Genomic DNA, 13187 nt, shown 5'->3' with positions numbered 1-13187 from the left:
GGTTGTTACAGTTCAGGTGGATGAAGAAAAAAAGAGGTCCCGACTGTCCAAACAACTATCCTTTGTAACGTTAGCTCAAATGCAGGCTTGAATTTGTTTTACCCACAATACGAACACAGCTTAATGTTGTCCAACCTGAGCTGCAGCCGTCTCTCTCCGACACAGCGCACTTGTCGTTCAGCACTGAAAACTCTGATTGTGATTGATCCAACCAAAGTTCATTGTGTGGCCACATGAAGTCGTTCCTTGTGGAAATGTCGCCACCTGACGGTTTAAAAGTTCATATGAATACGACGTGATGCTCATCCTCAATAACTTATGACTAACTATAACATTTCACGGTTCTTTTGTGCGCAGTTAAATGCAACATTTTGAGATTTACTATCTAGACTTGTTAATGCTGCGGTTTATATGGTATTAGGCTGTTTGTATCCTACCATTGTTGTTGTTAAATTGCATCAAAGGTGAAAAGAAGATCGTCACATCGAATTCAAGACATGTTCTGCGTTTAGCCCTCATCAAACAAGCTGCAAGTACATTTCAATGTGTTTCATCTTAGCTGGAAGGTTTATTGAAATGTTCAGTTCAAGGAAAACAACCTTTACAATTTAATACTTTATCAGATTAAATATCAAGATGTCCGAATGCTATCTGACTGTTTAGTAATAATATAATATTACATAAATTGGCATTTCTTTCCCGCCATGCGTCAGAATGTTTCATCAACGTTTGTATTCTTCTCTCAGCGAAAAGCCATTTGCGCACATGCAGCGCAACAGTGACTCTCTTCATCACTATGGCAATGTACTTCCTGTTAGCAACCAATCCGCGACGCCTTCTTGGTTTCCATGGGGCTGGTGACAACAACCACTGCCTCTCTGTCCGCTAAACTAGCTAACTATAATTAAAAAGTCGAACTAACATATCTATCGTAAACTTGACTTTCATCATTTGTAATTAGTTGTGTGCCATTGTCACCAGCAGGTCGGGTGGATGTATTTGTAACAGTTTCTCTGCAGGTTGGATAGCTTGTTAGTCGACGCCTGAGAGCTAACTGCTAAGCTAGTTAGCTAAATGTTAGCTTCGGCTAAACCAGAAAAATAAGCCGTAATTCGTTAATTTGCTGCGTTTCGTATCGTTCAAGATGAGTGAACAGCTAAAATTCATCGTTGAACAGCTTAACAAGGACCCGTTCAAGAAGAGCTTTAACCTCATCACGTTTGACTCCCTCGAACCGATGCAGCTGCTGCAAATATTAAATGATGTTCTGGCTGAAATAGACCCAAAGGTGGGACACTCACGGTTGTGTCAGTGCAAACAGTACACACATGCTGTTTGATAATCAGCCTACATAATCTGACCTCGGTAACGCTATTTGCCCCTACTCTTGTCTTTAGCAAGCTCTGGATATCCGTGAAGAAATGCCTGAACAAACCATAAAAAGAATATGTGCTCTGCTGGGGATGCTGAAATACAAACCTCCTGGCAACCTCTCTGATGTGTAAGTAATAGCATCCAATGAGACTATCAATAGCCACATTTATGTCTAGTCCTAGCAATATTTTCATCATATTCTCTCATGCAGGAGCATCTTCAGACAAGGCTTGGTGGCTGGCAGAAAGCCCGTGGTCCACCCCATCCTCCACTGGCTGCTACAGAGGCTCCCCGAACTGAAGAAGAGGGCCTACTTGGCTCGCTTTCTAGTAAAATTGGAGGTGCCCGCAGACTTTCTGCAGGACGATGTCATCAACGACACCTCTCACCAGGTTGACACTTCATTACCCACACACGTGTCATTTCGTAGTTTTTGGAAATCGCTAATAACCTAAAATGCAAAAGAGGCTATGCGTTAATTGTTGTGTGTTCACAGTATGAAGAGCTGGTGGAAGGTTTTAAGACGTATCACAAGGAGTGTGAGCTGCTGAGGACTTCTGGCTTCTCCACAGCAGAAATTAGAAGGGTGAAGAACAATCAATGACTCTTTGCAAGCACTGTTTGTCCAAATGTATAATAACACATGTTGAAACTAATTTGTTTTTCAGTTTTAACTTTGCGAATGATATAATAATCCACTTTCTGAAGCTTAGTTGATATAATGCACTGAATCAAAGGATCCCTTTTTTCTCTCTCCAATAACAGGACATTAGTGCGATGGAGGATGAGAAAGACCAGCTCATCAAACGTGTGGAGAGGCTGAAGAAGAGGGTAAGGCAGCCTGTTCAGAGGGGCCCCTTTGCTCCTCGAATGCTTGGAGGGCTTTAGGATTCACTGTGGAATGAAAACATGACCCCGGTCATATATTATCAGCTTCCCTAATAGACCTGACAGGTCTCTGACAGGCTGCAAGGCTGTCTTAACAAGGCTGTGAAGTAACGAGGTGTTGATTTAACGGATCTTACTTGTCGACCTTTGCCAAAAAGGTGAAACGTGACTCCGTTAGACGTGCTTGGATCTTTCTGCCGACCATGTGACACAGCCTGCGATCGCAGAGCATCATGCTAACTAACTTGTGGATCCACTAGGTGGAGTCGGTGTCCAACCATCAACGGATGCTGGAGCAGGCCAGACATCTGCGAGTGGAGAATGAGAGAGAGGAGTCACTGACTCACCAGAAGCAGGAACAGAAGAACCAAGTAAATGCTTGTGACGTTGATTTTATCATTACATTTGCTCACCGTGGTAGAATTTACTGAGACATTGTAGACCAGTTATATGCTGTCTGCTTTGCTTTGGGAGACGGAAAATAAAGATATTAGGGCTATGTAAGGGTTCAATATTAGAAATAATCTGTTGCAAAGTCGCAGCCCTATTTGATCAACGACAGTGACGCTTGAAATGACAATATAAAGTTGCTTTCAAATACTTTTGTTGAGACATTTTGTACACAGGTGACACGACCAGTCTATTCATCCATTAGTCAACTTGAGAATCACTGAAGTCATTTTCTCAGCCAAATTTCAAAAATGTTCTTCGTCTTTTATGATCATGAATTGCATAACTTTGGGGCAAAACAAGTGATTTGAAAATATAACCTGGAACTCTGGGGACAATTGCTGTGCATTTTTCATGATTATCTGACATTTTGAAGACAAAACAACTCGCGTATTCATCAAGAAAATGATCATCACGAATGAAAGTAGTAGTCAGTTGCAGCCCTTATGTTAAACAAGCTAATTATCAACGCTTACTGAACGTTAAGGCTCCCACATCACCTGTATTAGTAATCATTGTGGTGTGTTCAGCTGTTCCAGGCAGAGCAGAGACTGCAGAGGTCGCATCAGCAGTTGAAGGATTTGCGACAGGCAGCAGCAGATGCCAATCCAGAAAGTGAGTACCCATGTCCTGCTGTTGCCTCTGCAGGACACAGCTGGAGGGGCAGTCACCGCAGAGCGTTCAGGAGGTCTCTCAGTTCTATTGAGACCCTCTAATTATGCTGATCTTTGAAGTGCTATCACGGAGCTTATCTTATACTGAAATTGTCTCCTTTCGTTCTCCTCCGCTATTGGGAGAGATTTACACATTTACAGTTTCTAAGATGACATGTCGTTTGACGATTAAATTCTGTTTCAATGTCGGTACATTTTACATATTAGTGGTGTGTTTTCCATATGCTTAGATGGTTTGCGTGTGTCAAAGATATTCAGCTTTTCTTCGTGAGTGATTCGAGCTGCACAAAGCCTGACAGGATTACAAAGACACTGAGCTCAAAGTGCTTAATTACAACGCTCCGTCTCTTTCAGGCTTAATGAAGAGGCTTGAAGAGGAGATCAAGATCAACTCCTACATGGTCTCTGAGAAACTCCCCAAAGAGCTGGAGGGCACGAGGCGTACGGTGCAGTACCTGCAGAAAATAGCGTCGGAGCCCGCCATGGGCCAGGCCGATCTCCAGGAGCTGGAGGACAAGGTCGGGGCCAGGATGTGGTGTTAAGTCTCTGTAGCTCCATACACTACAACATATAATGCATCTGCAATTGTCACGTTCGCAGATTAAAGAAGTCGATTCTCAGATCAACCAGCTGATTGAGAAGAGGATGATGAGAAGTAACCCCATGGATGACAAACTTACCCTTTACAGACAACAGGTGATGGATTTACTTTGATGTCTTTCATCTTTTTGTCTATTTTGCGATGCTGTGTGATGTCAATCTCTGCTGGCCTCGTGCACATGCACGTGCACAAGATAAACAAAACGGGGACCCACTCGTACAAAAACAGATCCATAAGGCATGCAGCTGGAGGTCAACAAATCCAAAGGGACACTTTAGGGATGAGGTGCCTTTCAAAGGTTAACCTTCGAGAAAATCAGTGCATTGGTGTATTTGATTATTTATTTATTTGCGAACAAGGCAGCGATAGCAGTGCACGTGTTTTGTAGAGAGCATAGATAACAGCTTCAGTTCCCTGTTGAAAGGGGCTGTCTGACGACACGGTGAAGTGGTTAAAATATTCCAAACATAGCATCCACTTAAACTGATATGGATTTCTTTTAGGCGGCTAGAATACGTTTTGCTGCCCGTACTCCTGCATGTCTCTCTAAACCGGTAGTGTGCCGATACGTCATCGACTGTAATACACTGACTGTGGATAAGTACTTCATACATCCAAAGTGTCCCTTTAATATGAGCACAGAGAAACGTTCCTCATTCAACAGATGAATGTGAAAATAGCCTCCTCGTGTCAAACGCTGCACAGAAACACTCACACAAGCAAGCGATGCGACAATTGGCAAAACACACTTTTGAGCATAAGGGGCCGTTAAGGTTTCGTTCTTTTTTTTTTTTCTTGCTCGTTCATATTTCTTGCCCATGTCTTGCCCTGTTAATCTCCCCATTGGTCAGTTGCATTCACTCCCCAACAGTTGGTCAGTTGCATTCACTCCCCAACAGGTTCACCGTCAGCCACTCTTTGGTTGTCATCTTTGTATATCTAATAAACGGTGACTCTTGCAGGTCTCCATCATCATTCGAAGGAAGGAATCAAAGGCGGAGGAGCTTCAGGAGGCGAGGGAGGAGCTGGCCGTGGCAGAAAGGGAGCTGAAGCAGAGGAGCAGCCAGGCACAAGCCTCAGAGGGTGGAGAGGTCATCCGGGGTGACGAGGTACAGCAGTCACTAAATATCTTCTACCACCTCCCAATGTCTCCAAAGCTATGTTGATCTTATTAAGCTGGACGGACAATAGCCAAGAAAGGAAACATGTTTCTGCACCATTCTCTTCTTTTTGTTCGTGGTAACATCGCCTAGAAACGCGCAGCTTTATCTAAGTGAGCACTCGTAGATTTGCAAACCGCAGAAAACACAAGAGGCTATTTCTGTTCTTATCTAAACACAGACGAGCTCACTGTCGAATGTTACTTATCCCTTTTCCTTACTCTCCCCCACATTCCTATACAGAGCCATGAATAGAGCACAACAGAGAATATCCAGAACAAGGAACTGTACTGTACAAACTGCCTGAAGGATGGCCTTTTCCCCCGATCTCGAGTGTCACCAGTCTCCTAATTTAGGTCAGCTGGACACACTAAGCAGACTTTGGGGAATAAAACCTTTTGTCTTTATTTATATAGCATGACGAGGAGGAAGTACTCTTCCTACTTTCAGAGACACGGCATGGCTGTCATGTTGACGAATAGAACTTAACTATTGACGGGGATAAAGAAAAAACGTAATATTGCCGCACTTAAGTGAGAAAATCCTCGAGCAGTCCCTTCTTCTTTGGCCCATGCGTACACTGAGCTTATAGGTAGAGTCCATTACAAACAGTTCTGTAGTAGCGGAGGGACGCTGATAGACGGGGCTTGTGCTGTGACCACATGCACCGTGTGAATGAGTGTTTATAACCCGATGTTTGACGCTGTTTGACGCTCTAAAAACTGAGTTACAGCCGCCCCACTTAGATAATTACTTAAGTAAACACGCATAATGTGGACAACCTTTTCAGGCTTCCATACCACTGGTATAAGACAGAAGCTCACGTGTGTTTCAGCCACTGGCGATGTTCTGAATAAATTATGACAATACATGACAATTAATGGGAGACTGACATACCTTTTAAGTCTGACTGAAATGATGAGCGGGAGCTGCTTGCAGAGACAAAGAGGGCCCTTGAGACTCTACATGAAGGAAGTTGATGGAAGATAATTTGTCAAACGCAGCTTATCAGACTCCTCGGTAGATTCATCAGCCACAGGAGACGATCACGTTATCAGAGGTATTTTCCATTCTGCTGGTTATGTGTCATCACATGCCGCCCACCAACTGCAGGGTCTCTCTGAGAGGGATGACTACATCTGCTCGTCATTGGTTGGCCGGTAACATTAAACCACTTTATTAGCCAGCCTCATCGCGCTGGTTAAATTTAGTCTTACTGCAGGCAAGACACCTCCACCCAACATGCTTTGCTTTTTTCACAAAGTACTGTTAGGATGTGGCTTACATTTTTATCTTTTGAGAGGATGCTCTGCTACTGTACGGCACACGTAGTTATTTGGAGTATCTGCTGCACCGGTCGGGTTCCTGCTGACTTGTCTGCAGCTGTGTGTGTGTTGGTGTGAGTGTGCTGTAGGTCTGCAGTAAGTGGTGGTGTTATGACTGCGCTGTCGGCCAGTTTACCAGCAGTTGTTTTGGGGACACACTGTCGGGAACGCTATGAAGTATTATTCTGCTGTGCTAATTCCTCGCTCAGCCATGTCTGCCCTTGATGTCCTGAAATACACAAAGAATAAATGTACACACACACACACACACACACAGATACACGGATCCCCAAAGGACATGAAGCACATTCTGTGATTTCTGGGGCTGTTCTCCCGTGTCCATGTTCATTTATAGCTGCTCTTCATTGTGGAGGCGTTTGGTTGTCTCCCGACAGACATTCAGGCTGACTGAACATCCACTAAGATCAGCCATTCTGCCAGATGAAGCTGTTTGCTGTACAGAGCTGGCTGTGAATCTGAAAGGATCGAGTGACTGTTTCAGGTCATGGCATGGCCCCCCGGTCACTGCTGTTCTCTAATCCCTTCCCTCCCCTGGCTCAACCCTTTGTCTTCTCCGGTGGCCATTCATAGCATCTCAGATGTACCGGACACCATGTCGTCAAATATAAACTTTGTTTATGCCTCTTTCTTTGCATTTCGCAAAGAAAAAATGAACAATATCTTGCTGGTATCAGGCACGGGGACATTGGTTTTACTCAAATTAGCATAAACCATTCAAATACATGCCTATTTATATGTTAAAGCTGCTATAATCTATATTTTATAATAACAACTAATCAAATGACTAAATGTTTGGGAAAGGGGTCACTGGTACTGACAGACCCACAGACACAGACTTCAGTTTCCCCTCGACTCGCAGTTTCACGTCTTGCAGCGTCTTGTATACACACAAAAAAGCCCGAAAGACTTACTACCTGCCCAGCATCAAATGTCAGGAGGGCAACGTTAGTGGCTAGCTGCTGAACCGAGCGGAGTAGTTAGTTTTGCTCTGAGAAAATACAGCCCATATATTCAGTTAATGCAGGTTTAAAGACCTTTAAATATCAGTGTAGCAAACACACCAGACAATTTCATTTGAAAGCAGTTCGTGGTTTGGTGTTCACTTTCTTAAAACGAATACCTCGTGCTCTATTTGATGTTGAATTCTGTTTCTTTGTCCTTCAAAGATGAAACGTTTGGTGGTGAAATTGCGCAGCAAGGGAACAGTGTACAAGAAGCAACGTCAGGAAATTGCTGAGCTGAAAGCCGAATATGGAGTCCTGCAACGAACGGAGGAGATTCTCAAGCAGAGACACGAGACCGTCCAACAGAAACTGGTAACTCTGAAACTAACTCCTATGTTTAACTTTCATGTTAGCGTAACGTAAGGAAAGGAACGGGATCCACTTGTTGCCTTGTTATATTAAGTCTTGTACAAGCTGTAAGCAAAAATCCATTAAATTCACATACAACCATTGATGAATAGGAAGGTAGATGAAAAGGTATTTTTTTTTTTCTTTTATGAAATCATTGGCAGTTGACATTCGAATGCCACATTGACCTACCATCATTTCTTAATGAGCAGCTTCAGTCAAATTCAATTAGTTGCCCCAGAGCACTTGGGTAGTGGTCATAAAAGGTAGCGTGAGTAATCGTCGCCCCGCACTCATGCTGCCATATTCCAAATGTGTCGCTTTCACTTGATCACCTCATTCACGCAGTTTGCTCCAGCAGAGGAGATGTTCCTGGAAAAGGCTTCACGCCTCCCCTCACGTCCCAGCACCTGACTCGTTGACAGGCGGTCTGACGCAGGTTGAGCTGCTATTTCTGATGGCTGCATCTGCTGCTCCTCCTTTTCTCTGCACCCCCCCACACACAGGATTTGTTAAAGCAATTAAAGTTTTCCTTCTGATCGTGTGTCTAGCTGCCGGTGTGTCTGCCCCTCTCTCTTTGTGTGGCATTTTACAGCTCTAGTTCTTCATGCATTTAATGCCAAAGAGGGAGTCAAATGATGGATGTGACGAGTGGGTCGCTCTCTTACTGCAACTGAGATATGCTGTCACAAAAGTCTTTTTCCATTTTCAAAGAGTATTCAACAAAGTATGTATCTTGTGGTATGTTTAAAATCATTTTAAAGAAAGGAATGCACTCAAATTGTAGAGTCGTTGGTGGCACACTTACTGATGGTTCATGTTGCTGGAGACATTTGGCGTGACTCATGATGGATTCACGATGAGTCCATGTAACCGTTTGATTTCACTGCTGAGCTTGTTCGTAGACTTGAGTTGTCTCGTGTGTCTCTGTTGTGTTTTTCAAGCAAACTGTGGAAGCTGAGAAGGGCATCTCTGGCTACAGTACCACTCAGGAGGAGCTGGAGAGGGTGTCGGCCATCAAGAGCGAGCTGGACGAGAAGAAGGGCCGCACACTGGACGACATGTCTGAAATGGTAACTATACCAGGAAGCAATCCATCCTGAGTATGTTGGGAAATGTTTTTCCTAAAAGCCTCGAGTTGCGACAGCGCTCTTGCGGACAAATCATGTTTGTCATTCCTAGAACTCTGTGAAAATTATTTTAAGGTATTTGGAGCCTCATCTTGGTGTGAGCTACAGAGACATTGTAAACTAGGTTGTTGCTGAACATGCATGATTGTAACAACAGGATCAAGGATCATTTCACAACAGTGAATGACATTTTTTCACTTGAAGTCTGTTTTCTCCCAATTTAACGGGAGTTTTAATGTGCGCTGCCATCTTGACCAGCACCCCGTCGTAAAAGAGATGGACAATCTCCACAGGATTATCCTGGATAAATATAGGTTGAATAAAAATAAAATAACATATTTGAATAGTGCTGCCCTACTGACAAAAATAAAGACAGTTAGTTATATAATGTGTGGATATTCACACACATTTCTATGGTCGATAAGCACAAATATTGTGCAGTTCCATTCATAAAGGCTACAGACAAACACAATACAGGGTAAATGCATTATCCCAGCATGGCTCACAGCTTCTACCTTATTTATTACGCCGTCATTCTTTTGTGTCAAGGCCCAGAGGGAAGCAGTCGCAACTGATTAGGCCAAGCTCCAAGCGGTATTGAATTTGTTGATCCGCTTGGCAGCTTGTACATTTGCACACATTCATAATGATGGAGTCAAACATCTCTGGCTCCAACCTGAAAGTAGTCCTTTTGCGATGGCGCTGCCACAAAGCTGAAACCTATCATGCTCTAATGACTGTTACTGAATATTGTCATATAACCTTTATTGTGGCTCTAAATGCAATCAGTGTTGCACCTGTCTGGTGATAATGCTGCGTAACTTAATCACCTCAGCCACTCATTGGTCACAGTCACATTACCTGCTGTTTTCTCTTCAGACTATAAATCTATTAAAAAGGCAGCACATTTCAGCATTAAATACCTCTCAATCTGCTTCGTTTTTATTGTAATACTTATCTTGTTGTGTTCATTGTTTTAATGCGGTGTGTGCTATTGTCTTGCTTTCACAGGTGAAGCAATTAAACTCTATGATAGTGGAGAAGAAGTCGGCTCTAGCACCCATTATAACAGAGCTGAGGTCACTGAGGCAGCGGTGTCAGGTGAGCATCGCCCGCATCACATCGCCTCTACTTCAAAGAATCCTCACAACCTGTCAATTAGTCAACAGAGCCTGTGAGTCAGTGTTCTGAAAAAAACGAGATGCAATAAAACACACAGTGAAAAATACATCTCACAAACAAATAAAGCAAAACCTGTGAAAATAGTTTGGATTCCAACGGTGGGATCTCTACTAGTTAACAGTGTCTGTGTGTTATGGTGCACCGGGTCCATTAAGAATAATTTACATGGTCCATAAATAAATTGCACAATGGGAAAGCCCCCCCACATCGCTGAGCTAAAGCGGAGGATTACATTTTCCTACACGTGTTCCCAGAATCCCACTTCCATCTCACTGGATAAATGTCCGCGAATGAAGAGCTGCAACAGGAAAACATAAATAGACTTTTGTAAGAGCCTGCTGTAAGTTAAACTGCTCAAATGCCAGCTGTGATGTTTTGTTTATGTGAAACAGTGCCGAGAGTGTGACAAGAGGGCTGACAATTGTGCATTCTATGCATTTGTCTCACTTCTTTAAACTGTATGCGAAACCTTTTGTCTCTCACGTTGTGTGTATGAGCGTTTGGAATTTTGGATTCCTATCTTAACAGGAACTCAGCCAGGAATATGAGGACAAGAAGGCGCAGTATGAAAGTTGCACTGCTGGTTTGGAGAGCAACAGGTCTAAATTGGAGCAGGTATGGTTATTATCCCACACTGGATAGAGTATAGCGAACAATTTGAACATATGAATACATGTTTATGCATGTTTATACATGTTTATGCATGTTTATGCAGTGTGTTCTTTTGCGATATCTTATATCTTTGACAGAGCAACATAGAGTATGTCTTTTGTTCTTGTTTTTAATTCACAGGAGGTGAAAGCATTGATGGGGGAGACGGCACAGGAGGAAAACCGATATCATTATATCAACTCCATGTCAGAGGCGAGTATTTTTAAAAAGATTGTTGCCTAAAGCCACATGGCTGGGTGTCTAACACGTCATTATCAATGTTTCACAAGCCGACCGTGGTCAAAGACTTGATACTCAAAACTCTGAGCAGTGACTTGCTTACCCACATGGGTGCTGCTGCACGAGCGGATAAAATGTCTTTTGAAAGTGACCTGCCTCCAAACACCGACTGTGGTTAAAAACTTTCCATCTCTGCCCTCCACAGATCACTGAGATGCAAATACAGCGGGCGGCCGAAGAGATGAAGGCCTACGTGTCCTCTGACCCACAAGAGAGGAAGAAGGCCATCAGGTGAGCATGCAGAGCCAGGCCAGCCAGCTGCTCGCAGGATGAAATACACTCTTCACCTCCGACTGCTCTTATTACAACATAGACGGTTTGGCTGCTGTCACTATATTCTCTCACACAGCACAGAGAGTTACCACACAATCAAGATGAGCTGATACACCGCACCCTTTTTTTTATAACGTCGGGTGGAAGCAACGTGCTCGCATGTGAATGACGTCCTTCTGCTTGGTTTCCAGGGAAGTGTACATGAAGAACATTTCAGAGCAGGAGTTACTTGGCAAGGTGAGAAAAGAACTGACAACGGCACAGTAGGTGCTATTACTCTGTCAAGTACATATCTGTGTGCGCGTGCACGTGTGTGTGTGTGTGTGTGTGTGTGTGTGTGTGTGTGTGTGTGTGTGTGTGCGTGTGCGTGCGTGTAAACAGTGACCAGGCTCACATTGTACAGAAAAGTTTATTTTTACCAATCAGTGTTTGTTTTTTTCTCTGTGCATTCCAGAAGCTACGTGAGAAGCAGAAGATGGTGAGGGAGAGCCACAGTGATAACATGGAGCAGATGAAGATGTGGCGTGACCTGGAGCAGCTGATGGAGTGCAAGAGGCAGTGCTTCATACGAGCGCAGAGCCAGGCATCTATTGGTCGGGTGATCCAGGAGGGAGGAGAGGATAGGCTGGTGCTGTGAGGACCCGTCAAGGCGGGAGTCAACTGCAGGTCACCTACAGTACATCGACTTCAACTTCATATCCTATTGGACACGATAGCACAAGCTTTGTTTCATTCTTCACGTGGTTCATCTTTCCCTACATCAGTCCGTTACCCACGGCCGGTCGAGTGTCCCGTTATCTTGTGTAAGCGTCACGCCGCTCATTTGAGAGTCGACAGCTTAAAGAACACGGGCATCGGGAGGTGTCGCACGCCTCACGTTTTCACTTTCTTTGGCCCCTGGAGACTCCATTTTGCCATATCTTTTGAGAACACCCTTTCAATCAACGTGTCCGAAGATAACAGCGTACAAAGTGGTGCACTCGGGATGTGTCCGCGCTTCACTATATTTGGCATCGACCACCATGACCGTGGACATGGTGTCTTGACAATTTTTGAATTCACGGGGGACCGCCGTTACTTTGGACTGTGCAGATGAAATAATCCTATTATTCTGCTTTTTACATCATAACATACACCGTTGTTCTATAATAGATTTTTATTTCAAGATAACTTTCTATGTTCAAGACATATTAGTTTGGTTGTCTCTGTATTTCTATTAAATGTATATTTATATCACTGTTGACTCATTCATTATAATAAAACATGAAACATTCCTGATTATGATAAAGACATATTCACATAGTTCAGTTTAAGCAGAATTAGTAATACAGTGAATACCTAACACGAATACTAATATATCATTTATTTATAGAAATCAAGTGATTTGATGGTGATTAAGAGCGTTATGTTGTTATGTTATGTTATGTTGCCTTTATATCAGGCCGGATATAACAAACCAGATGGAGCCTACAAGAAGGAAGCCATTCAATTGTCAAAATGATAAGCTTTAATAATGATGACCTCATAAATCACGTTTAACTACATGTGGGACAGGAGGAATTTGAGTTCCTGTCCAGAAGTTTGATTACTTTTTAAGTAAAGAACACAAACTTCAAAGTCCATACAGACTCCGGTTCGAGGGCCTCGTATGGATGTTTCAGCCCCCCCCCCCCCCCCCCCCACACACACACACACAGAAACTTCATCTGCTGGTGACAGCCTGTGTCAGGGGCTCTTGTGCCAAGCGGATCAAGTGTGCATTGTCAAAGGCAGCTTGATGTCCAACTGGGCAGTGCCATGTTATTA

General features: G+C 43.6%; 1 protein-coding gene across 1 annotated transcript; it reads left to right on the top strand.

Annotated features, from left to right (window-relative positions):
* Positions 1-1144: 1144 nt before the first annotated feature.
* On the top strand, positions 1145-12487 carry ift81 (intraflagellar transport 81 homolog; the record flags this gene model as incomplete). The annotated part of the gene is made up of 18 exons (XM_079271020.1): positions 1145-1288; positions 1398-1501; positions 1586-1766; positions 1871-1960; positions 2140-2205; positions 2523-2633; positions 3243-3327; positions 3741-3904; positions 3987-4082; positions 4950-5096; positions 7660-7809; positions 8790-8918; positions 9987-10076; positions 10686-10772; positions 10950-11021; positions 11254-11339; positions 11573-11618; positions 11836-12487. The coding sequence occupies 18 exons, from the start codon at positions 1145-1147 to the stop codon at positions 12016-12018; spliced, it is 2031 nt and encodes a 676-aa protein (XP_079127146.1). The 3' UTR covers positions 12019-12487.
* Between the last annotated feature and the right edge of the window lie 700 nt (positions 12488-13187).

This window comes from Melanostigma gelatinosum (genome assembly GCF_949748355.1).
Source record: "Melanostigma gelatinosum genome assembly, chromosome: 6".
NCBI lineage: Eukaryota > Metazoa > Chordata > Actinopteri > Perciformes > Zoarcidae > Melanostigma > Melanostigma gelatinosum.
This window is presented reverse-complemented; position numbering and strand designations above follow the sequence as displayed.